Source organism: Oncorhynchus clarkii, chromosome 24 (assembly GCF_045791955.1).
Source record: "Oncorhynchus clarkii lewisi isolate Uvic-CL-2024 chromosome 24, UVic_Ocla_1.0, whole genome shotgun sequence".
Lineage (NCBI taxonomy): Eukaryota > Metazoa > Chordata > Actinopteri > Salmoniformes > Salmonidae > Oncorhynchus > Oncorhynchus clarkii.
The window spans coordinates 11,117,955-11,141,213 of record NC_092170.1 but is presented as its reverse complement, the minus strand read 5'-3'; the positions used below and the strand labels follow the sequence as shown (position 1 = coordinate 11,141,213).

The following is a 23,259-nucleotide window of genomic DNA, read 5'->3' as shown; positions in this document are numbered from 1 at the left end:
GTCCTGAGCGGTCTGGAGCAGGTTTTCGTCAAGGACCTCTCTGTACTTTGCTCCGTTCATCTTTCCCTCGATCCTGACTAGTCTCCCAGTCCCTGCCGCTGAAAAGCATCCCCACAGCATGATGCTGCAACCACCATGCCTCACCGCAGGGATGGTGCCAGGTTTCCTCCAGATGTGACGCTTGGCATTCAGGCCAAAGAGTTCAATTTTGGTTTCATCAGACCAGAGAGAATCTTGTTTCTCATGGTCTGAGAGTCCTTTAGGTGCTTTTTGGCAAATTCCAAGCGGGCTGTCATGTGCCTTTTACTGAGAGGTGGCTTCTGTCTGGCCACTCTACCATAAAGGCCTGATTGGTGGAGTGCTGCAGAGATGGTTGTCCTTCTGGAAGATTCTCCCATCTCCACAGAGGAACTCTGGAACTCTGTCAGAGTGACCATCAGGTTCTTTGTCACCTCCCTGACCAAGGCCCTTCTACCCCCGATTGCTCAGTTTGGCCGGGCAGCCAACTCTAGGTAGAGTCTTGGTGGTTCCAAACTTTTTCCATTTAAGAATGATGGAGGCCATTGTGTTCTTTCAGACCTTCATGCTGCAGAAATATTTTGGTACCCTTACCCAGATCAATGCCTCAGCACAATCCTTTCTCAGACAATTCCTTCGACCTAATGGCTTGGTTTTTGCTCTAACATGCATTGTCAACTGTGTGCCTATCCAAATCATTTCCAATCAATTGAATTTACCACAGGTGGACTCCGAAAAAGTTGTAGAAACATCTCAAGGATGATCAATGGAAACAGGATGCACCTGAGCTCAATTTTGAGTCTCATAGCAAAGGGTCTGAATACTTGTGTAAATAAAGTATTTTTATTTTTTATTTTTTTATACATTTGCCAAAATGTATGAAACCTTGTTATTACTTTGTCATTATGGGGTACTGTGTGTAGATTTATAAAGAATAAATATAATTTAAATCCATTTTAGAATAAGGCTGTAACGTTACAAAATGTGGAAAAAGGGAATGGGTCTGAATACTTTCCGAATGCAGAGTATTTCAGTATAACCTACCTCACATCAGAGTCCACAGTACTGCTTGTCGCCAACAACTCCCATCACATCCTACGCAAGGCATGCATGGTTCATATTACCGTGTTGGAGGGTGATTGAATTACGGCATGGCCTAACTGACATGAATGTAGATGTGGAATGAGAGAGAGTGTCTGCTGGAAGAACTATGAGAGGGGATGGAGGTGCTATAGAGTAAGTGTGAAGGTGGAATGATGTATGGTGGGGATTGAGGGGAATATTATTATTTCTTCTTTAACCCTTATTTTACCAGGTGAATTGACTGAGAACGACCTGGGGAATAGTTACAGGGGAGGGGTGGGGGGGGGTGGGGGGGGTAAACTGGGGATGATTAGGTGACTGCGATGGATTGGGAATTTAGCCAGGACACCAGGGTTAACACCCCTACTCTTTTGATAAGTGCCATGGGATCTTTAGTGACGACAGAGTCGGGACACCTTTTTAATGTCCCACCCGAAAGACGGCACCCTATACAGGGCAATGTCCCAATCACCGCCCTGGGTCATTGGGATATTTTCTTTAGACCAGAGGAAAGGGTGCCTCCTACTGGCCCTCGACTTGCAATGTTTAGTTTAGAGGTCGACCAATTAATAGGAATAGGCGATTAATTACGGGCGACTTCAAGGTTTCATAACAACCGGAAATCAGTATTTGTGGACACCGATTTGGCCAATTTTAAAAAAAAAAAAATATTTAACTAGGCAAGTCAGTTAAGAACACGTTCTTATTTTCAATGACGGCCTAGGAATGGTGGGTTAACTGCCTTGTTCAGGGGCAGAAAAACAGATTTTTTTGTCAGCTCGAGGATTCAATCTTGCAACCTTACAGTTAACTAGTCCAACGCTCTAACCACCTGCCTCTCATTGCACTCCACGAGGAGCCTACCTGTTACTGGAATGCAGTAGGAAGCCAAGGTAAGTTGCTAGCTAGCATTAAACTAATCTTATAAAAAACAATCAATCAATCATAATTACTAGTTAACTACACATGGTTGATGATATTACTAGTTTATCTAGCGTGTCCTGCGTTACATATAATCGATGTGGTGCGCATTCGCGGAAAAAGGACTGTCGTTGCTCCAACGTGTACCTAAACATAAACATCAATGCCTTTCATAACATCAATACACCGAAGTATATATTTTTAAACCTGCATATTTAGCTAAAAGAAATCCAGGTTATCAGGCAATATTAACCAGGTGAAATTGTGTCACTTCTCTTGCGTTCCTTGCACGCAGAGTCAGGGTGTATGCGATAATATTAAACGTTTTGTTTTCGAAATGATAGTTTCCGGATTCGACCATATTAATGACCAAAGGCTTGTATTTCTGTGTGTTATTATTTTATAATTAAGTCTATGATTTGATATTTGATAGAGCAGTCTGACTGAGCGGTGGTAGGCAGCAGCAGGCTCGTAAGCATTCATTCAAACAGCACTTCGTGCGTTTTGCCAGCAGCTCTTCGCAATGCTTCTAGCATTGAGCTGTTTATGACTTCAAGCCTATCACCCTCTGAGATTCGGTTGGTGTAATTGATGTGAAATGGCTAGCTAGTTAGCGGGGTGCGTGCTAATAGCGTTTCAAACGTCACTCGCTCTTAAACTTGGAGTAGTTGTTCAACTTTCTCTGCATGGGTAATGCTGCTTCGCGGGTGGTTGTTGGCGATGTGTTCCTGGTTCGAGCCCAGGTACTGTAGGGGCGAGGAGAGGGATGGAAGCTATACTGTTACACTGGCAATACTAAAGTGCCTATAAGAACATCCAATAGTCAAAGGTATATGGAATACAAAGGGTATAGAGAGAAATAGTCCTATAAATACTATATTAAATTCAACCTAAAACCTCTTACCTTGGAATATTGAAGTCTCATGTTAAAAGGAACCACCAGCTTTCATATGTTCTCATGTTCTGAGCAAGGAACTTAAACGTTAGCTTTTTTACATGGCACATATTGCACTTTTACTTTCTTCTCCAACACTCTGTTTTTGCATTATTGAAACCAAATTGAACATATTTCATTATTTATTTGAGGCTAAATTGATTTTTATTTATGTATTATATTAAGTTAAAATAAGTGTTCATTCAGTATTGTTGTAATTGTCATTATTACAAATAAATGTAAAAAAATAGGCCGATTTAATCGGTATTGGCTCTTTTTGGTCCTCCAATAATCGGTATCGGCGTTGATAAATCATAATCGGTCGACCTCTAGTTTAGTTGCACAATGATGGGTGAGAGAGTGGTGCTATGTGATGGATGGGGGTGCTACAGGCAGTCGCTAGCATAGTGACAGTGGTAGAGAGAGCTGGGTTATATTCATAACGACACGTAACCGTTTTTTTAAACGGAAAATGGAAAATGAGCATTTCTTATTGTACAAAGTTCAGGTATTCCCTCCCTGTTTCATCCTGTGTTGTTCTCTTTGGTGTAAAATGAATAGGACCCAGGGCTGGTGAACTGTGGATGAACAGGGGTGATGGAGGGTAGAGAGGAGACCGTCCCAGGCAGACAGGCAAACAGGAAGTCTGTGCTGGTTAGAGAGAGTGTCAGTACGTCAGGCTGAAGACTGCCTCTACACATGACAGCCTCTGTTCCAGCTGTCTCTCCACATTAGCTTTCACACACGCACGCACGCACACGCACCAGCACACAGCCCATGCTCATAGTAATATGCATAACCATCCCATTCCAGTACACAGGCCTTCATACTGTACTGTAACCACTAGAGCATTACTGTTGTATTTGTGAGTGTTGCCAGTGCAGACTACAGATGATGATGTATTAGCAGGGTTCCTATACAGTTCTGGCCTGTCCTCTCCTCAGGGGTTTCTCTCTGCATCAAATGAACTATGGCTAATGTGACATCAGCAGGAAGGACCGCTGACCCCAGAGTTGCGTATCACTGGAATGAAGTGGGGCCGACCTGTTCTCCAAGGGTCAGACAGTAGTCAAAACACTGCTACCCCCGTTTATGTGGGCTTGATTCCGCTCCCTCATTCCACAACGAGACACACACAGAGAAGGGGTGGAGGGAGGGGGTAGGATATGTGGGATGGAGAGAGGGGGAGTGGAAACAGCCGGTTGTCGTGGGGACGAGCTGACTTTTCTTGCTCTGAGTCTCTCAGTATTACATGTTTTTGTCTGCATCATTTCCAATCCCCCCATATACACTACCGTTCAAAGGTTTGGGGTTACTTAGAAATGTCCTTGTTTTCCATGAAAACATACATGAAATGAGTTGCAAAATGAATAGAAATATAGTCAAGACATCGACAAGGTTATAAATAATGATTTTTAATTGAAATAATAATTGTGTTCTTCAAACTTTGCTTTCGTTAAATAATCCTCCATTTGCAGCAATTACAGCCATGCAGACCTTTGGCGTTCTAGTTGTCAATTTGTTGAGGTAATCTGAAGAGATTTCACCCCTTGCTTCCTGAAACACCTCCCACAAATTGGATTGGCTTGATGGGCACTTCTTACGTACCATATGGTTAAGCTGGACAAAAAATTCAATTTTCTTTCAAAAACAAGGACATTTCTAAGTGACCCCAAACTTTTGAATGGTAGTGTGTGTGTATATATATATATATATATATTTTTTTTTTTGTTGTTGTAAATATACAGTATCAGTCAAAAGTTTGGACACACCTACTCATTCAAGGGTTTGTCTTTATTTTTACTATTTTATACATTGTAGAATAAAAGTGAAGACATCAAAACTATGCAATAACACATGTGGAATCATGCAGTAACCAAAAAAATGTTAAACAAATCAAATATATTTTAGATTTTAGATTCATCAAAGTAGCCACCCTTTGCCTTGATGACAGCTTTGCGCACTCTTGGCATTTTCTCAACCAGCTTCACCTGGAATGCTTTTCCAACAGTCTTGAAGGAGTTCCCACATATGCTGAGCACTTGTCCGATGCTTTTCCTTCACTCTAGGGTCAAACTCATCCCAAACCATCTCAATTGGGTTTACGTTGGGTGATTGTAGAGGCCAGGTCATCTGATGCAGCACTCCATCACTCTCCTTGGTCAAATAGCCCTTACACAGCCTGGAGGTGTGTTGTGTCATTGTCCTGTTGAAAAACAAATGATTGTCCCACTAAGTGCAAACCAGATGGGATGGCGTATCGCTGCAGAATGCTGTGGTAGCCATGCTGGTAAAGTGTGCATTGAATTCTAAATAAATCCCTGACAGTGTCACCAGCAAAGCACCCCCACACCATCACACCTCCTCCATGCTTCAAGCTGGGAACCACACATGTGGATATCATCTGTTCACCTACTTTGTAACCAAAAATCTCAAATTTGGACCAAAGGACAGATTTCGACCGGTCTAATGTCCATTGCTCTTGTTCCTTGACCCAAGCAAGTCTCTTCTTATTGGTTTCCTTCAGTAGTGGTTTCTTTGCAACAATTCAACCATGAAGGCCTGATTCACTCAGTCTCCTCTGAACAGTTGATGTTGAGACGTGTCCTTTACTTGAACTCTGTGAAGCATTTATTTGGGCTGCGATTTCTGAGGCTGGTAACTCTAATGAATGTATCCTCTGCACAGAGGTAACTCTGGGTCTTCCTTTCCTGTGGTGGGTGTCATGAGAGCCAGTTTCATCATAGCGCTTGATGGTTTTTGCAATTGCACTTGAAGAAACGTTAAAAGTTCATGAAATTTTCCATTGTGACTGACCTTCATGTTGTAAAGTAATGATGGACTGTCGTTTCTCTTTGCTTATTTGAGCTGTTTTGCCATAATATGTACTTGGTCTTTTACCAAAGAGGGCCGTCTTCTGTATTCCACCCCTACCCTTCTTTATCATTTTCCCCTTACCCTGCTACCTCTCCCCTAATTGGAGTAAACTAATGGACAACAATACTTGGACAACAATACAACAATGCTTCCACTTCCAGCTTATACATACTACACACATACATACTACATACATTTCACGGACAGTATGATTTACATGATTTATCTTTTGTTGGTTTTTAGTCCCAGCTTTCAGCTACCCTCAACCAATGTTCCCTCTAAGCTGCGTGGGACTCCCACGCACCTCCCCCCGGGACTGCCTCGCAGAATAAATCTCAGCCCACATAGAGAACCACGAGATTGAACTTCACTCAACTTTCTAGAGCAGTCGATAGCGATCTACTGGTCGATCTCCAAGGCATTCCTAGTCGAATGCCAAACATTTCTGTAAAAAAAACTCAACGATAAAGCCTGATGTTCCTATTTGTTTTTATTCGTCTCAGGCTGTTGGCATTATTCAAATCAAATCTTATTTGTCACATGCGCCGAATACAACAGGTGTAGTAGACCTTACTGTGAAATGCTGAATACAACCGAATACAACAGGTGTAGTAGACCTTACTGTGAAATGCTGAATACAAGCAAATACAACAGACCTTACTGTGAAATGCTGAATACAACCGAATACAACAGGTGTAGTAGACCTTACTGTGAAATGCTGAATACAACCGAATACAACAGGTGTAGTAGACCTTACTGTGAAATGCTGAATACAACCGAATACAACAGGTGTAGTAGACCTTACTGTGAAATGCTGAATACAACCGAATACAACAGGTGTAGTAGACCTTACTGTGAAATGCTGAATACAACCGAATACAACAGGTGTAGTAGACCTTACTGTGAAATGCTGAATACAACCGAATACAACAGGTGTAGTAGACCTTACTGTGAAATGCTGAATACAACCGAATACAACAGGTGTAGTAGACCTTACTGTGAAATGCATACTTACAAGCCCTTAACCAACAATGCAGTTTTAAGAAAAATAAGTGTTAAGAAAATATTGACTAAATAAACTGAAGTAAAATATAAAATAAAATAAATAACAATAAGAAGGCTATATACAGGGGGTAGGAAAGTGTATCTATAGGCTTTCGTTGTTGTTATTATTAGCGGCTTGAGTCTTTTTTAATATCGAGGAATATTTCACTTTCTCTGTTCATAGGAGTAACAACATGAATTTGTGCATGAGGCAGAAATAACGCGGTGCGACTCGAGTTTCACCATCAGCTGGAAGACAGTGCCCATTTGATGAAAGGCAGAGTGGAGGGATGTTGAGAGGCAGACCTTCAGTCTACTGCTCTCTCCCTCTGCTGAGACTGACCAATAGATGCAGGCACCATCTGCTCAGTAAAATAAAAATAAAAACAAATTATTTAAATGTATTCTCACGCAGCTGTGCCTCACAAGTAATACAACAACGGTGTGATCATACCGGTGTGATCATAACCCTGCCTCAAATTTTGTATTTTAAATTTACAAAAATGGCCCGATCATCAATGCATTGGCAGGGCAATTCAAGCAAAGCCAATATGCGTTAATAATGTATAGCTAACTGCAAAAACATGACTGTTTTTAATTGGTTAATGTTGCATAGGCTTACGTTTTTTTAAAGTCATGTTAAAAGAAGTCTGAGCGGTAGATCTCGGCTTGCATTTTGACTCAGAAAAGTTTGGTGACCCCTGTTATACAGTTTTCCCTGTTAACACTATCAACGTTTCCCTTTACTGTGGCAAATGTGATTGAATCAACGCAATGTTAGCCACTTTCAATGCAACATACCAAAACAAAACAAACTATGCAAGCGATATTGTTGTAGGCAGAACGCATCGGAGTACGATTCTATCGCATTGACACGCACGACTCAGCCCATACTCTACACAGACCGGTGCGGCATAATCAATCAGAGCTGCAGGAGGCCTATATGCAAATAGACCATTGTCAAATATGGATCTGTGCCATTCACTTTGAACTGGACTGTGTTTACAGCATGAGCGGTTGAGTAGATGCGCTTGTTTTGAGATCAATCGAGAGCTGCATGTTGCCACGTGTGCACATTTTGTTCATATCCTTTGCTTGTTAGTGAGTTGTTAGCCCAGTTATAGATCATTTGTAGTCAGCAATAGGGGAGTGATTGCATCCTATCAGGAGCACAAAACGTGTACATTTCTAGACATCTTTGAAAAGTGTGTCAGGTAAAGAGCTTTCGTTGTCTTAAAGAGGCAGTGTTGTATTTTGAGACAGGCTTGAATCATTTTGATTTGATTTGATTTATTAGGATCCCCATTAGCCGACGCCAATAAGCTTGTAAAGGAAATACCTTTCTATTCTCACAGTTTCTAGAGATTGTAAATGAAAGATAAGCACCTTTGCTAAGAGTATTATTGTATTATTGATCGGTTGACTATGCCTTTTTAGATCACCCAGCAGTGCTATTTGCAGAGTTAGCTCCAAGTACATGTGGCAATTTTTCAGCCATTCCTGAACCTGTGACCAGAAACAAGCTACATATGGAGAGTACCAAAACAAGTGATCTAATGATTCTGTCTCTTCCCGGCAAAATCTGCAGAGCTGGGATGGTTGTATCCCCCACATATAGAACATTCTATTGGTTGCAAAATGTAAAAAATAATTATACGTTTTGAATCCGGCTTCGTTTTATATATCAGTTCATAAACCATGTGTCATGGAATCAGTACATCGAAAATATCCTCCAAACTAATTTGCAATCGATATGGCGCAGCTGTAAATTAGGTCCTTAAATGAAACTGGTATACTTTTTTATTTATCACAATTTTCTTAAGCCAATTTTTGTCTTTAATGCAGGACCAACAGACATGTTCCTTACCTTCTTCCCTTTCCCCTTGGCATCTACATATTTGCGGTAATGCTGCAGTCAGTTGGTTGTAATTTTGGATAGAGCAGACATTTCCATATATTTTTGTTAACTGCGTGTGTGACAACTCCACCAGTCCTATCTATGATTTTATAAAAATAAAAGATAATGTTTTTTATCGGTTAGTATATTTCAGTTTAACCATAATATTTGTTGTAATATTTTGTTCTGTCTTTTCTGCTGGATTAAACTGGAATTGCAACCAACTTTCTATTGTTTGTTTTAAAAATAGAGATATTTTGGAGATGATTTCATTTGCAAATAACTGAAAGTGAGAGATTGTAATCTGAATAAAGGGGAAAAGGCCATTCTTGAACACGGAGTGAGCCATTCTTACTAATCTGCTGGTGAACCAGTTCAGATTTAACTTTAGTTTTTGTATGATTGAAGGCTTTTGTGAGAGGTTCAGTGGTTTAATGTTTAATCATTTTTGCCCTCCGAGTTCATATTCATTATATAAATATCACTGAGTATTTACATTTTTACATTTGGTGTCTGAGAGGTCCTGAAAATTGGGTCATCCTGAGGCTGCACTGTGTGTGTGTGTGTGTGTGTGTGTGTGTGTGTGTGTGTGTGTGTGTGTGTGTGTGTGTGTGTGTGTGTGTGTGTGTGTGTGTGTGTGTGTGTGTGTGTGTGTGAAGGTGCATTTGTGTGCGTGTCTTTTAATAAAACGGCTTTGTCCACATCAAACACACATAGAAAGGCAGATGATCCGAGGAAATAGAACGAAGGTAACATCATAAATATGCTTCCTGATTTTATACATTAGAAGTTTTTTTCCTCACTTACTCACCATTCCTCACCTCTGTCTTTTTGACATGGCCGGGGAACATTCCCGCAACGCTCCCTGATCTCTGGTAGAATGGAATCATTAGCTGTCTGTCACAACACGGCTAGTTGGTCTACTTCCCGTTAGCATTGATAAACGTTTTCCCTGCTCCCTGCCCCGCGGTCAGGCTTTTCTAACTGTGGAAGACCATAATACTTATGTTAAGAGATAACTATATTTCTCTCTCTGAAGGCTGTGTGAATGTGAAACTCTGTTGTTCATCTATAGTTACTACCATTACTGAACAAACTAGTCCAATGTTCTGCAAATCTAGTGAGCATGTGGAGTGGTTTTGTCTCAAATTGTTTCCACAGGCTAGAACAGAAATACTTATTTTTCCATAGTCAAATTGAATGTAGGGGCCCTCTCAAATTAATTTAGGATGGTTATCTCTAAATTCACTATCTGTGTGTTTGTGTGTGTGTACTATGATGTTCCACTATTGAGTGGCCTCAATGCTGTGTGTGTATGTGTGGTGACCCAACTCTGTTTTACTGATGTTTTACTATGCTATAGTCCATCCTAGTTTTATTTGGCTGTGTTTCACCACTATCTGTCTCTCTTTGTTTCTGTTCCCTATCCTCCCACTCCTCCTCTCTCTCTCTCTCTCTCTCTCTCTCTCTCTCTCACAATTCTCTTTCTCTCCTTCTCCATATGTTTCCCATCGTTTACCTCCACCCACTAATACACACACACACACACCCACACACACACACACACACACACACACACACACACACACACACACACACACACACACACACACACACACACACACACACACACACACACACACAGAGAGAGACACACACAGAGAGACACACAGAGACACACACATGGCCTTTTTTTTAATATCTTTTCACTTTATTTTTTCTGACACACACACGCACGCATGCACACATACAGATACACACACACACACACACTCCCTACTGCCTGCTCTACTTCTCTGATTCCTGTTGTTAATATCTCAGGGGCTTATGTGCACCGTGACTGAGAGAGAAAAGAAAGCCCATGTAGCTGTAATCTAGTGCTCCGATTCCAGGCTTGTATATCTGTGGCTAGAGCAAGGTGAAGGGAGGAGGAGGAGATGGAGAGATGCAGAGGAGGAATATAAGTCACTGACAGAGATAGAGGGAGGAAGAAGGTTGATTAAATCACAAAGGAGAGAAAACCTTAGAAAAGGGTATAAAAACAGAGGTATTCAACACGCCATGGTTTGTATGACAGATGCACAGAGAGAAAGGGAAACATTCAGAGAGCAGGAGAGAGAGCGAGAGAGAAACAGGTTGTTTATGCACACCGTCACACACTAATACCCACCCCCTACGCCAGCCAGGTCCCATGTTGCATGTGGAGACTGTCATACAGGGTGGTATGTTGCCCTACTAGTTGTGTGTCTGGACAGCTCACGGTAATGCTGGGAAGGGACACACAGTGGGAGAGGACTGTCACTTTCACCGCTGCAGCTTGACTCTCTCCTCTCTCTCTCTCTCTCTCTCTCTCTCCTTCCCATGGAGCAGGATCAACTCTCAGGGAGACACTCTTAAAGGGACAGATCCACTGCTGCATCTCCCTCCTGCAGCCTCAGACACAGACACAGGAGAAAGGAGGAGGAGAGAGAGAGGGAGAGATAGAGGAGATGGAGAGAGCGAGAGAGAGAGATGGGTATCTGAGAGAGATGCGTCCCTGCGGCTGGTAAACGGCTGGTAAACGGACATTTATAGCTGCTGTTTTGTGTTGATAAGGATGACAATGAATAACAGTAATACTATTTATTGGCTGTGAATGTATATCAGAAGCCTACAGTGCCTCACAATGTACAAGACAATAAACATTAAGATGCGGTGAGGGTTGGATGCTAGGTGTGTGTGTCTCCATTAACTCTTGTGTGCCGAGTTGGGCTGGCTCTGTGTTGTTGGCCAGCTGTGTGGCGGCTCCTCCTGGTTATCTTGATTGGATGCAATGATAGTATGTCCTCAGGCTCCAGCTGTACGCTGTTCTAATGGGGCTGCTTTGGCTGAAGGGCGCACTCATCACACACACACACACACACACACACACACACACATACACACACACACACACACACACTCCTCCCTCCAATGTAATAACTCTTATATTGTTGCTGTTTCATTCAAAAGGTCTCCGTTGCCAAACATGGAGCGCTGTGCAGAATGTTTACATTGGTCTCTTAAACAGTAATGTGCAATATTTTAGTAGTGTTTAAAAAACATGTTTCCTGCCTGATTAGTGTTGTGAATGCGAGTCTCAGAGAGACCGAGAGAGAGAGAGAGAGAGACCGAGAGACCGAGAAAGAGAGAGAGAGAGAGAGAGAGAGAGAGAGAGAGAGAGAGAGAGAGAGAGAGAGAGAGAGAGAGAGACAGAGAGAGAGAGAGAGAGAGAGAGAGAGAGAGAGAGAGAGAGAGAGAGAGAGACCGAGAGAGAGAGAGAGAGAGAGAGAGAGAGAGAGAGAGGCTGAGAGAGTGTGAGGGAGAGAGAGGCATAGAGAGAGGGGGAGAGATAGAGAGAGAAAGGAAAATAACCGGGGTGAGGGAGTGGGCAAAACGGGAGGATGACTTCAGTCTACGGTAAACAAAAGAAAGACAAAAAGCCATAGGTCATTCCCCGTCCAAACACACTTTCCCATTACAATGTACTCCAGATGTGTCCAGATGTGGGGCGTCAGGTAGCCTCGTGGTTCGAGCGTTGGACTAGTAACCGCAAGGTTGCAAAATCAAATCCCTGAGCTGACAAGGTGCAAATCTGTTGTTCTGCCCCCAGGCCGTCATTGAAAATAAGAATTTGTTCTTAACTGGCTTGCCTAGTTAAATAAAGGTCAAATTTAAAAAACATTTTTTAAATGAAAACATTGGGTGAGGTGCAACTATTTGTTCTTTGTTGAAACTTGGCATGGGCCTATACTGTGTGTGTGTGTGTGTGTGTGTGTGTGTATGTGTGTGTGTGTGTGTGTGTGTGTGTGTTTTTTTTTTACTATCCTTCGCCGATCCCCACAATGAAAAGGGATATTTTAGGCTCAGGGGCAAGGGTTAGAAGTTAGGGTTCGGTTAAGGGTTTGGGGTTAAGGTTAGAGTTAGAGTTAGGGTTATGGGTTAGGGAAAATAGTATTTTGAACGGGAATCAATTGTTTGGTCCCCACAAGGATAGTTAAACAAACGTGTGTGTGTGTGTCTGTGTCTGTGTGTCGGGATGTCTGTACTCAGCCTTGGAAATGCATGTTTTGTAAAGCTACAGGGGTCTAGGCCTATAAGAAGTTAGACGTGAGAGGTTGGGGTGTAAAGGGGGATGGGGGATGTTGTCAAGGTTTCCTTCACTGCCCAATGGCTGCAGTTTGGTCTGGCAGTGCCAGTGTGCCATCTTCTGAATGCTGGGTCTGTGCTGACTGGGGTGAGTGGCAGGGTGCTGGGTACAGGGGGTTGACACCCTGGCAAAGAGAGGCACGCAGCAACACTGTGACCTCAATCAGATGAGATTGAGATTTCAAAGTCCCCCCCCTCCCCCATCCCTCTCACCCCCGTCTTCTCCTCTCCCTTTCCAACACTTTACCTCCTGCTCTCTCATTCTCCTTCTTTCTCTGTTACCCTCTCTTACACTCCTCTCTCGCTCTCACTCCCTCCGTCTATACTTCTCGTTCTCCTCCCCTCTGTCCCTCTGCAGCCTCCGTGGCAGGAGCTCAGCCGTTAGATCACATGACCTCATAGCAAGTCCATTAGATCAGCCCTGAAACTGGAGCAGAACACCCAGAGCCCTGGCCCCTGCCTGGGCTGGTCCCCCCATGTCTCTAAGCCCACTCCCCTGCTCCTTCCCTGGGGAGACATCTGACGCCAGCTGCCCCTCGCACCCCCTTCCTGCACCTGCCCCAGTGGGGGCCGCCGGCCAGGTGCCGCGCTGCCAGCATGCTGCCCAGAAACACCCCTCCCGCCTGGCCTCTGAGGGACCTGCCGCTCTTGGCAGAGGCCACATGCCAGCAATGCCAGCGACACCAGGCTCATTTAAACGCACCACGTAAACAGATCCCAATGTGCCTGTACACACACCCAACCTTACACACACCCAACCTTACACACACACTTTCACTTCCGCCATGCCATGCCTCACACCTGCTACCCATCCCGTAAGGTGACAGAGCTTACGGGAAGCGGTGAGTGTGTGAATGTGTGTGTCATAGGCTCATCTAATAACAGTGTGTTTGAGTCAGTATATAAAGCTTAGCCCGTGTGTTTACGGGAGGAGAACAGTTCTACAGGGCTGACAGATTGCTTTGGAAGAGCTTTATCGAGATCAGCTGATTATACTTTCTGATCATACCGTTGGAAAGACTTCAACACACCCACTAGACCAATACTTAGTGAAAGCCAGGAGAAAAGAATGCCGAAGCTTGGGGCAAGACCGCCGAGATGCCCAAGATGGTAAGATCATTTGAGAGGATGTCTGTTCCGCTTTAAACTGGGCCGTGCGATATTCTGAGATGTTTCTCTTTCTCTGGTTCAGTTTTCATACTTCGTACAGCGAAAAACTGACTCCCACAAAAAAAAAGACTCATTAGCATTTTTTAACAGGTCTTGTTTTGATAGTGTCATCATGTTTCATTATGAAGATGTTGAAATTACCAATGCAAATGAGGTATTCAGGCTGAATGGCCTAATTAAGTGTGTGTGTGTGTGTGTGTGTGTGTGTGTGTGTGTGTGTGTGTGTGTGTGTGTGTGTGTGTGTGTGTGTGTGTGTGTGTGTGTGTGTGTGTGTGTGTTTACATCCGGCAAAAATTCCGATGTTCAAAGCCCACAGGATGAAAGGACTGTCTGGCTTCGTGGTCTAGCTCTACCTGTAACCCTAAACACTGATGGAAATGTGATTACACAAATCTAACAGACATAGCTCTGTATAGATATTTAATGATGATAATATGGATTAAATTGCTAGGTTGTAAAGGATAGTAGCGTTTTCACACACCTATCATTCGCTTATCTCAGTTACAGCGTTGTCTGCAGTGGCCCATAGGGACAAACTCTTTCTTTCTTTAAAAAAGGGTTTGTCCCTCTGGGCTACCATAGTTGTCTCTCTCGCTTTCAGAGTAGAGGTGTCATTTCTTGTCACTGTCGTTTCACCCCCATGGCTGTCACGAGCACACAGCTTAACACGTACTGACCTCGCCCCCCTGTGTGTCTCTGTCTCCATAGCAACAGGGAGCCCCAGACCCCGGAGATGAATAAGCTGCGTCAGAGCCTGCGCAGGAAGAAGCCCACCTACGTGCCAGAGGCCAGCAGACCCCACCAGTGGCAGGCCGATGAGGAGGCCGTACGCAAGGGCAAATGCAACTTCCCCGTCAGGGTAAGACTGAGACCCCTGTCCTGGGACCTGGTCGTAAACTGACTCTTAACTAAACCTCAACCTAACTATTATTACTCTTAATATTTTGGTTCAAAATGTTGAGTTATAAGATTCAATTGGTATACTATCTGGGACATCAGGGAAGGAGGTTGTATTTCGTATTACAAAATCACACCTAACTCTAGCCTTAGATCAAACTTAGTTCTGACTTGTACTTTTACTCTTATCCTAAGTCCCGTGATCAGTGGAACAGAACAGAACCTGACAGTAATGATGATCCTAGTTCTAGTGATCAGACTTAGCTGTCTCTAAGTCTTTCTGGAGGCCCAGTGGATGGGGAGAGATCAATAGTGAATAGTGCCTAAGGGTGGATGGGGAGAGATCAATAGTGAATAGTGCCTAAGGGTGGATGGGGAGAGATAAATTCTACCTCCTTCCTGGTGAAACTGCTGCGTGATTCTCTTCCACCCCTTTGTCTGAGGTGATTTGCCTTCTCCCCAATTAAGCATTATACAACAGCCCAACTGCATTGTGGTATATAAGCACGCTCTTAGTAGTTCCACTCTGGTTCCCCAAAATCAGCTGTAGTCTATGCGTAGGATAGATGGATCCTTATATGCAACTTTAACGAACAGAATATTGAAGGAGTACTATCAGAGTGCTGCTCTAGGGCAGTAGAGAGGGGAACAGTAAGAGAGAAGAGGCAGAGAAAAAGGGACACAGGGGAGGAGGGATGGGGGAAGTGAGGGATGAGGGCAGCGATAGAGAGGGTGAGTGAGATTGAAAGAGGGAGGGGGGGGGGGTGGATAGATAGGAGGGAACATTTCTAATGGAAAAGACCCATGATGGCATGCTTCAGATCCCCAGCAAGAATTGCTAGCAGTAGTCATTACCCCACTATCAACGCCTCTCTCCCCCTCACCAATCTGTCTCTCCTAGCTCTTCAGCTGCTTCCTTCAAAACAAAACTGTAGTTTACCCAATTGTATGGCCCACTAGGTTTCAATTAAGAAACATACTGTAGTTTTAACGAACCGCTAGCTTGCGCTAGGCACATATTATCGACCTGATGTTATGCGATTTAGCTAGTGGTTTGTAGTAAAGCTAGCTGCTAGACTATAACACAAACGCCAGTGGTGACACTTTGTGGGGATCATTTTGAACTGCATGTAATTACACCGGGATGATACATAACATGAAGCAAACAACTTGCAACTTTATTTCAAGCAACATGTATTTTGAAATGAAATCACAATGAACCTCAATGTGTTCCTTTCTGCACTAGCTCATGACAGTGGTATTTGCTAGTAATGTCTCTGTCCCGTGCATGTCATCCTGTTTGTCTGTTTTATTTGGTTGTCACATGGTTTTGGTAGGATAATGGACGCTGCTTTGTGGGTATGAAGTGCTGTTGTGGACAGGGTTTGCATCCTAGGTCAGCCATGAAGGGTTTGTTACACCCACACCAAGGATCAAGGACATCAGCTTCAGATCTGTGCATCAGACAAAATGAGTGACAACCAAATAAAACAGACAAACAGGGAATGTTCAATGACCAAAAAACACACTATACTTCATTCAAAGAATCAACACTTTATTTTATATCGTACAAAGAAGAAAGTGAAATGAATAGTGTCTAATACAAATAATCAGCAGAATGTCAGGGCTGAGCTGGAACCGAAACCTGCACACCCAGTAGCTAGATCTCTAGCAGCAAGGTTAACCATGCATGTTCTAGGTCTATGTATTGTTATTTTTAACAATATTTTTGTAGTCTTACAACCAATTCTAACAGTTAACCAAAAGTATACAGTACCAGTCAAAAGTTTGGACACACTTACTCATTCCAGGGTATTTCTTTATTTGTACTATTTTCTACATTGTAGAATAATAGTGAAGACATCAAAACTATGAAGTAACACATATGGAATCACGTAGTAACCAGAAAAGGTGTTAAACAAATCAAAATATATTTTATATTTGGGATTATTCAATGCAGCCACCCTTTGCCTTGATGATGGCTTTGAACACTCTTGGCAATATCTCAACCAGCTTCATGGGGTAGTCACCTGGAATGAATTTCAATTAACAGATATGCCTTGTTGAAAGTTCTTTTGTGGAATTTATTTCCTTCTTATTGCATTTGAGCCAATCAGTTGTGTTGTGACAAGGTAGGGGTGGTATACAGAAGATAGCCCTATTTGGTAAAAGTCCATATTATGGCAAGAAAAGCTCAAATAAGCAAAGAGAAACGACAGTCCATCATTACTTTAAGGCATGAAGGTCAGTCAATACAGAACATTTCAAGAACTTTTAAAGTTTCTTCAAGTGCAGTCGCAAAAACCATCAAGAGCTATGATGAAACTAGCTCTCATGAGGACCGCCACAGGAAAGGAAGACCCAGAGTTACCTCTGATGCAGAGGAATAGTTCATTAGACTTACCAGACTCAGAAATTGCAGCCCAAATATATGCTTCACAGAGTTCAAGTAACAGACACATCTCAACATCAACTGTTCAGAGGAGACTGCTGTGAATCAGGCCTTCATGGTCTAATTGTTGCAAAGAAACCACTACTGGACGAAACCAATAAGAAGAGACTTGCTTGGGTCAAGAAACACGAGCAATGGCCTTTGGTCCAACTTTGAGATTTCTGGTTACAAAGGGGTAAAAATTAAATGAAATAAAAAACTGTATTGGTCTGTCACCTGGATGAATGATTCATTAATGATGCTAAATTATGCAAATATAACTTGTCTGTGTATAGCTGTATATAAGACAACTGTTGGGACTGCCCAGGCAGAGCTCCTGATTGGCATGTGTATTATGGTGCATTGAATTTGTTGGAACCTCTCCAGCGTGCTGACAATAAACAATAATTAATTTAAGGTTGACTTTGCGTGTCACTCTGTAAGAATTTCCACCACATTTGACGTCACGACATTTGACGGATGATTACTTCTGCCTGCGGAGCTTTCCAGTGGGGGTCTGCGAGGAAAACCGGTGGTGGAAGCGTGAGGGAAATTCCCATCTGACCTAAAGAGGACGAGGACCCGCCCAGACTAGACCCTTACTGTGAGCTGCCCAGAAGGAGACACATCATAAGAATTTCCACAAAAGGACTATCATTTGTTTTTCAGCAGGACAATGGCCCAACACACCTCCAGGCTGTGTAAGGGCTATTTGACCAAGAAGGAGAGTGATGGAGTGCTGCATCAGATGACCAGGCCTCCACAATCACCCAAGCTCAACCCAATTGAAATGGCTTGGGATGAGTTGGACCGCAGAGTGAAGGAAAAGCACCCAACAAGTGCTCAGCATATGTGGGCCCGCTGCGATGCTTCTTTGGGAAATCTATAAACATTAATTAAAAAAAATATATATTAAACCCTGGTCATCAGGACCTTCCCACCTGCAAATACTATGGTAATTCTAACTTTAACCTTGAGAAATTAGACCAGGGGTCTCCAACCTTTTTCCAGCATGAGAGATACTTTAAAAAATGAAGCTAGCTACTCATTTTTCATAGCTATTAAATAGGCACATTTTTCTCTTCTACTTTACCCTGCAACTCATCCCTGGATCCTTGGTGTACAAGAGATGCCATTATAACTGGTAAAATAATGGTTAATAAACAGTATCTGGCATGACAGGCCCCATGAAATTATCTTTAGTTTTTTCCCCAAATCTATTTTCAATGTTTTATTTGACCTGGTTTAGAATTGTTTTTATTTTTGTTCCTCTCAACAGTTTAATTATTCATAGAGAAACAAACGAAAATGGATCTTCTGAGTCCATGTCAATGCGTAAATCACATCAGGAGATTAGATTTTGGAGTGTAATTCCACTTTAATTGCGCATCTAGCAAGAGAGGAATGTGTTGGCACATGGTTTCTAAACACAGAGGCGCAACATCGCAAAACTTGCGGGAACACTTGTGAAATAGACCAAACAGACCAGGCCAGGGTTTGGGGTTTGAGACGTAAATGAGAGAAGTGAAAAACTCTTCCTTAGTTGTTAATTGTCTTGAAATCTAAAGGCACGTCCTAGATTCGACCCAATGTCTTTAAGTAGTTGAACATGTTATAACACCAACCCCGTGAGAGACAAACTGACAGGTTTTCATTTTGGTCAAAAAACGACTTTACATCGAAATAGTGCCTTTAATTTGATGGCCTGCACATGTGCAGTTTGGCGTGCGATGACCGTCAGAACCGATTACGTGTTTCTACGCATGAGCGTAGCTACCCAATGTCGCCATGACGTCACCTACAGGTGTGTTCGGGGAGTCTTATGGAGAAGCAGATTTAGCTTATCTTCATATTGTACTGTCTTTGGTGCCGGTCTAGCAATGTTTCTGTTGTTAGGCCTACTGCTGCAGCACGTCATGGCGGAGTTTTAAAAAACAATGACCACCCAATTGATACAACGAATCATGATATAGTTCTGTGAGGCAACCTTACTTTGCAGTTAACATTTAATTGAGGTTATTGGGGAAAGTCTTTCTGTCTACCTACAAAACAGTTATCATTAGCATCACTATCTGGCTTCATGGAGTGATAAACAAACGCTCACACAAAACAGACGGTCTGGCAATATCGCTGGATGTTAATTGGAATATATTATTTTATGTTTGGCTTTTTAAGCCAATAATGGGAAACCTGGGGTGGGATAATGTAAATGTGGTTTTGATTGGATAATAGCTGGGAGTTTTATGTTTATGACTGTTTGCAATGGAACAAATAAAAAAATGCATGTACTTTCATAATTGCTTGGCGAGCTACTCATAGCTGGGCTGTGAGCTACTGGTAGCTACTGGTAGCTCGTGATCTACCCCTGAACTAGACTAAGTTAGCTAGCATAGCTTGCTTTACAGCCGCAACCGAACAGCTGTTGTTTACAAACGCACCGCAAGTTCTTTGGGGTCCTCGTCAAAAAGCTGTTAAAAAGGTCTATAAAAATCTTACGTTTATTGGTCGCTTACACAGATTTCCAGGTGTTATAGCAGGTGCAGCGAAATGCTTATAGAGCTAGTAACAAGGCGAGCGTGTCTTTCGGTGCCGTCTTGCTACAAGAGCATAGTAGCAGTTGTTTGGAGCACCTAGCAGTAGTGTTTGGAGGCAGGCCAAAGGCTACACAAGGTCTTTCTCTCTCTCAATTAAATTCAATTCAAGGGGCTTTATTGGCATGGGAAACATATGTTAACATTGCCAAAGCAAGTGAAGTAGATAATATACAAAAGTGAAATAAACAATACAAATGAACAGTAAACATTATAGTCACAGAAGTTCCAAAAGAATAAAGACATTACAAATGTCATATTATGTCTATATACAGTGTTGTAACGATGTGCAAATGGTTAAAGTATAAAAGGGAAAATAAATAAACATAAATATGGGTTGTATTTACAATGGTGTTTGTTCTTCACTGGTTGCCATTTTCTTGTGGCAACAGGCCTCAAATCTTTCTGCTGTGATGGCACACTGTGGTATTTCACCCAGTAGATATGGGACTTTATCAAAATCGGTTTTGTTTTCGAATTCTTTGTGGATCTTTGTAATCTGAGGGAATTATGTGTCTCTAATATGGTTATACATTTGGCAGGAGGTTTTGGAATTGTTAGTTAGATTACTTGGGTTATTACTGCATTGTCTCAGTTTCGCTACACTCATTTTGCTAACCATGGTATGCAGATGTGCACATAGCCTGTCTTCTCTTGAGAGCCAGGTCTGCCTACGGTGGCCTTTCTCAATAGCAAGGCTATGCTCACTGTCTGTACATAGTCAAAGCTTTCCTTAAGTTTGGGTCAGTCACAGTGGTCAGGTATTCTGCCACTGTATACTCTCTATTTAGGGCCAAAAAGCATTCTAGTTTGCTCTGATTTTTTGTTAATTCTTTCCAATGTGCCAAGTAATTATCTTTTTGTTTTCTCATGATTTGGTTGGGTCTAATTGTGTTGCTGTCTTGGGGCTCTGTGGGGTCTGTTTGTGTTTGTGAACAGAGCCCCAGGACCAGATTGCTTAGGGGTCTCTTCCCCAGGTTCATCTCTCTGTAGGTGATGGCTTTGTTGTGGAAGGTTTGGGAATCGCTTCCTTTTAGGTGGTTGTAGAATTTAACGTCTCTTTTCTGGATTTGGATAATTAGCGGGTATCGGCCTCTCTCTCTCTCTCTCTCTCTCTCTCTCTCTCTCTGTCTCTCTCTTTTTCTCCCACTCTTTCTTTCTCTCTTGATCTCCCTCTCTCCAATGTTCCCTCTAAACTGCACGTGGGCACAGAGTTCCCCAGGTTGCACAGAAGAAATATCAGCGTGCATGGAGTAGCACGAGATTTAACTTCACTCAGCATTTCCCTTTCCTATGGGAATTGTGATGGAATCAACACACTATTAGCCACTTTCAATGCCACATACAGAAACAAAATTAACTATGCAAGACTATGCAAAACTAACTATACAAAATATTTTGTTGTAGGCAGATTGCATTGGAGTAGGATTCTATTGCATTGACAAGCACATACTCTACACAGACTGGTGCAGCATAACCAATCAGAGCTGCAGTATGCCTATATACAAATAGACCATTGCCATATATGGATCTGTGCCATTCACCTTGAACTGGACTGTTTTTACAGCATGAGCAGCCATGAGTAGATACACTTGTTTTGAGATGAAAGCGAGGGCTACATGTAGCCACATGTGCACATTTTGTTAATGTCCTTTCTTAGTGAGTTAATAGCCCAGATATAGATAATTTGTAGTCAGCAATGCTTCCTACAAGAGCACGAAAGGTGTGCATTTCTAGACATCTTTGAAAAGCAAGTCAGGTAAAGAGCTTTTTTTGTCTTAAAGGGGCAGTATTGTATTTTGAGACAGGCTTGAATGAACTAAGTAGCCAATAGGCAGAGGGTAGCATCATTTGTCTAATTCTCTGTAATAATGGTATGGGAATGATGATGCATTTTATATTTTGTAAAGTGGTTTCTTGCATTAAACATTTAGTTTCAGTTTCAACAACAGTTTCAGTTACCTACTTGCCTGAAGGACATTTTCTCCATTGTTTTGATGTTTGGCCACATTCTTAGGCCTACGTTAGGATCAAATAGCCACAATAGTCACTTGATCACTGTTAAAACTAATTTAAAGGGAGTACAGCCTCGGTGTTCACAGTAATCGTGCACCGAGAGTTGCACAGAATTTTCACAACTGTTAAAGTTTGCGCTCAGAAGACCTGAAATTTGCTCAGTGATGAAATCTTTTTGATGGAGCATTGCCTCTTTTTCTTACCCCCCGCTCTCTCTCTCCTCCCCCTCTCTCTCCCCCGCCCGCCCGCCCTCTCTCTCTCCTCCCCCTCTCTCTCCCCCGCCCGCCCGCCCTCTCTCTCTCTCTCTCTCTCTCTCTCTCTCTCTCTCTCTCTCTCTCTCTCTCTCTCTCTCTCTCTCTCCTTTTCTCTGTCACACACTCACTAAGCCACACATAACTCTAAATGGGGTAAATAAAGTGACTCATGCTTTCAAAAGGCCTCTGCGGAAAAATAGTATACAATCTATTTGAGGCACCTTTTCGGTATGTTTTCCACTCTGCTGGCTTGGCTCAGAGGAATGGGTTTATATTTGACAAAAAACATTCTGGCAACCTAATTGTCTCTCCAAGGGCCTCCGACGCACCACAGGGAACTCTGGGGGACTGGAAATCTAATCCTGTAAAAGGACTCTATCCTCCCTCATTCATCCTCATTATTAGCAGCTGACACAGTCTGGTGGCTCACTTTGAAATGGATTGGCTTACACTGTTTTGTGATCATGTGAATGCAGAGGAGATTAACTACATTGCATAGGGTACTTGGGCATATTTGTGTGTTCATGCAGTTTGTAAAAATCTTCATAACAGCCTTTGCATCTCTGAGTTCTAATGTATCTCTCATTCTCTCTTTCTGTCTCCATCTCTTGTTGTTTCTCTCTCTCTCTCTCTCTCTCTCTCTCTCTCTCTCTCTCTCTCTCTCTCTCTCTCTCTCTCTCTCTCTCTCTCTCTATCTCTATCTGTAGTACCTGGGTCTGGTGGAGGTGGAGGAATCCAGAGGGATGCATGTGTGCGAGGAGGCTGTGAAAAAGCTAAAAATTGTAAGTATCCCTCCACTCTAACCCCCTGCTGATACCTCTCTTTTATGTATGTTTATGTAAGCTGCCATGTTTTGTTGTATAGGCTGGTATTCTTATCCATTATAAGATATCCTGCACCTTACACAGTAGTCCAACACACACATGCACGCAAGCACTCACGCTCACACACACGCATGC

General features: G+C 42.6%; 1 protein-coding gene across 3 annotated transcripts in view; it reads left to right on the top strand.

Annotated features, from left to right (window-relative positions):
- LOC139382962 (numb-like protein) overlaps positions 1–23,259 on the top strand; it is a 74,717-nt gene that overhangs the window by 34,085 nt on the left and 17,373 nt on the right. For 2 of the 3 annotated variants that reach the window (XM_071127240.1, XM_071127239.1), the window contains exons 2-3: positions 14,820–14,970; positions 23,008–23,082. In XM_071127240.1, coding sequence (XP_070983341.1) covers positions 14,845–14,970; positions 23,008–23,082 — 201 coding nt within the window. In that variant the 5' untranslated portion in view covers positions 14,820–14,844. Of the gene's footprint in view, positions 1–13,797; positions 14,052–14,819; positions 14,971–23,007; positions 23,083–23,259 lie in introns of those variants that run through there. The other variant, XM_071127238.1, reaches the window with a different exon arrangement.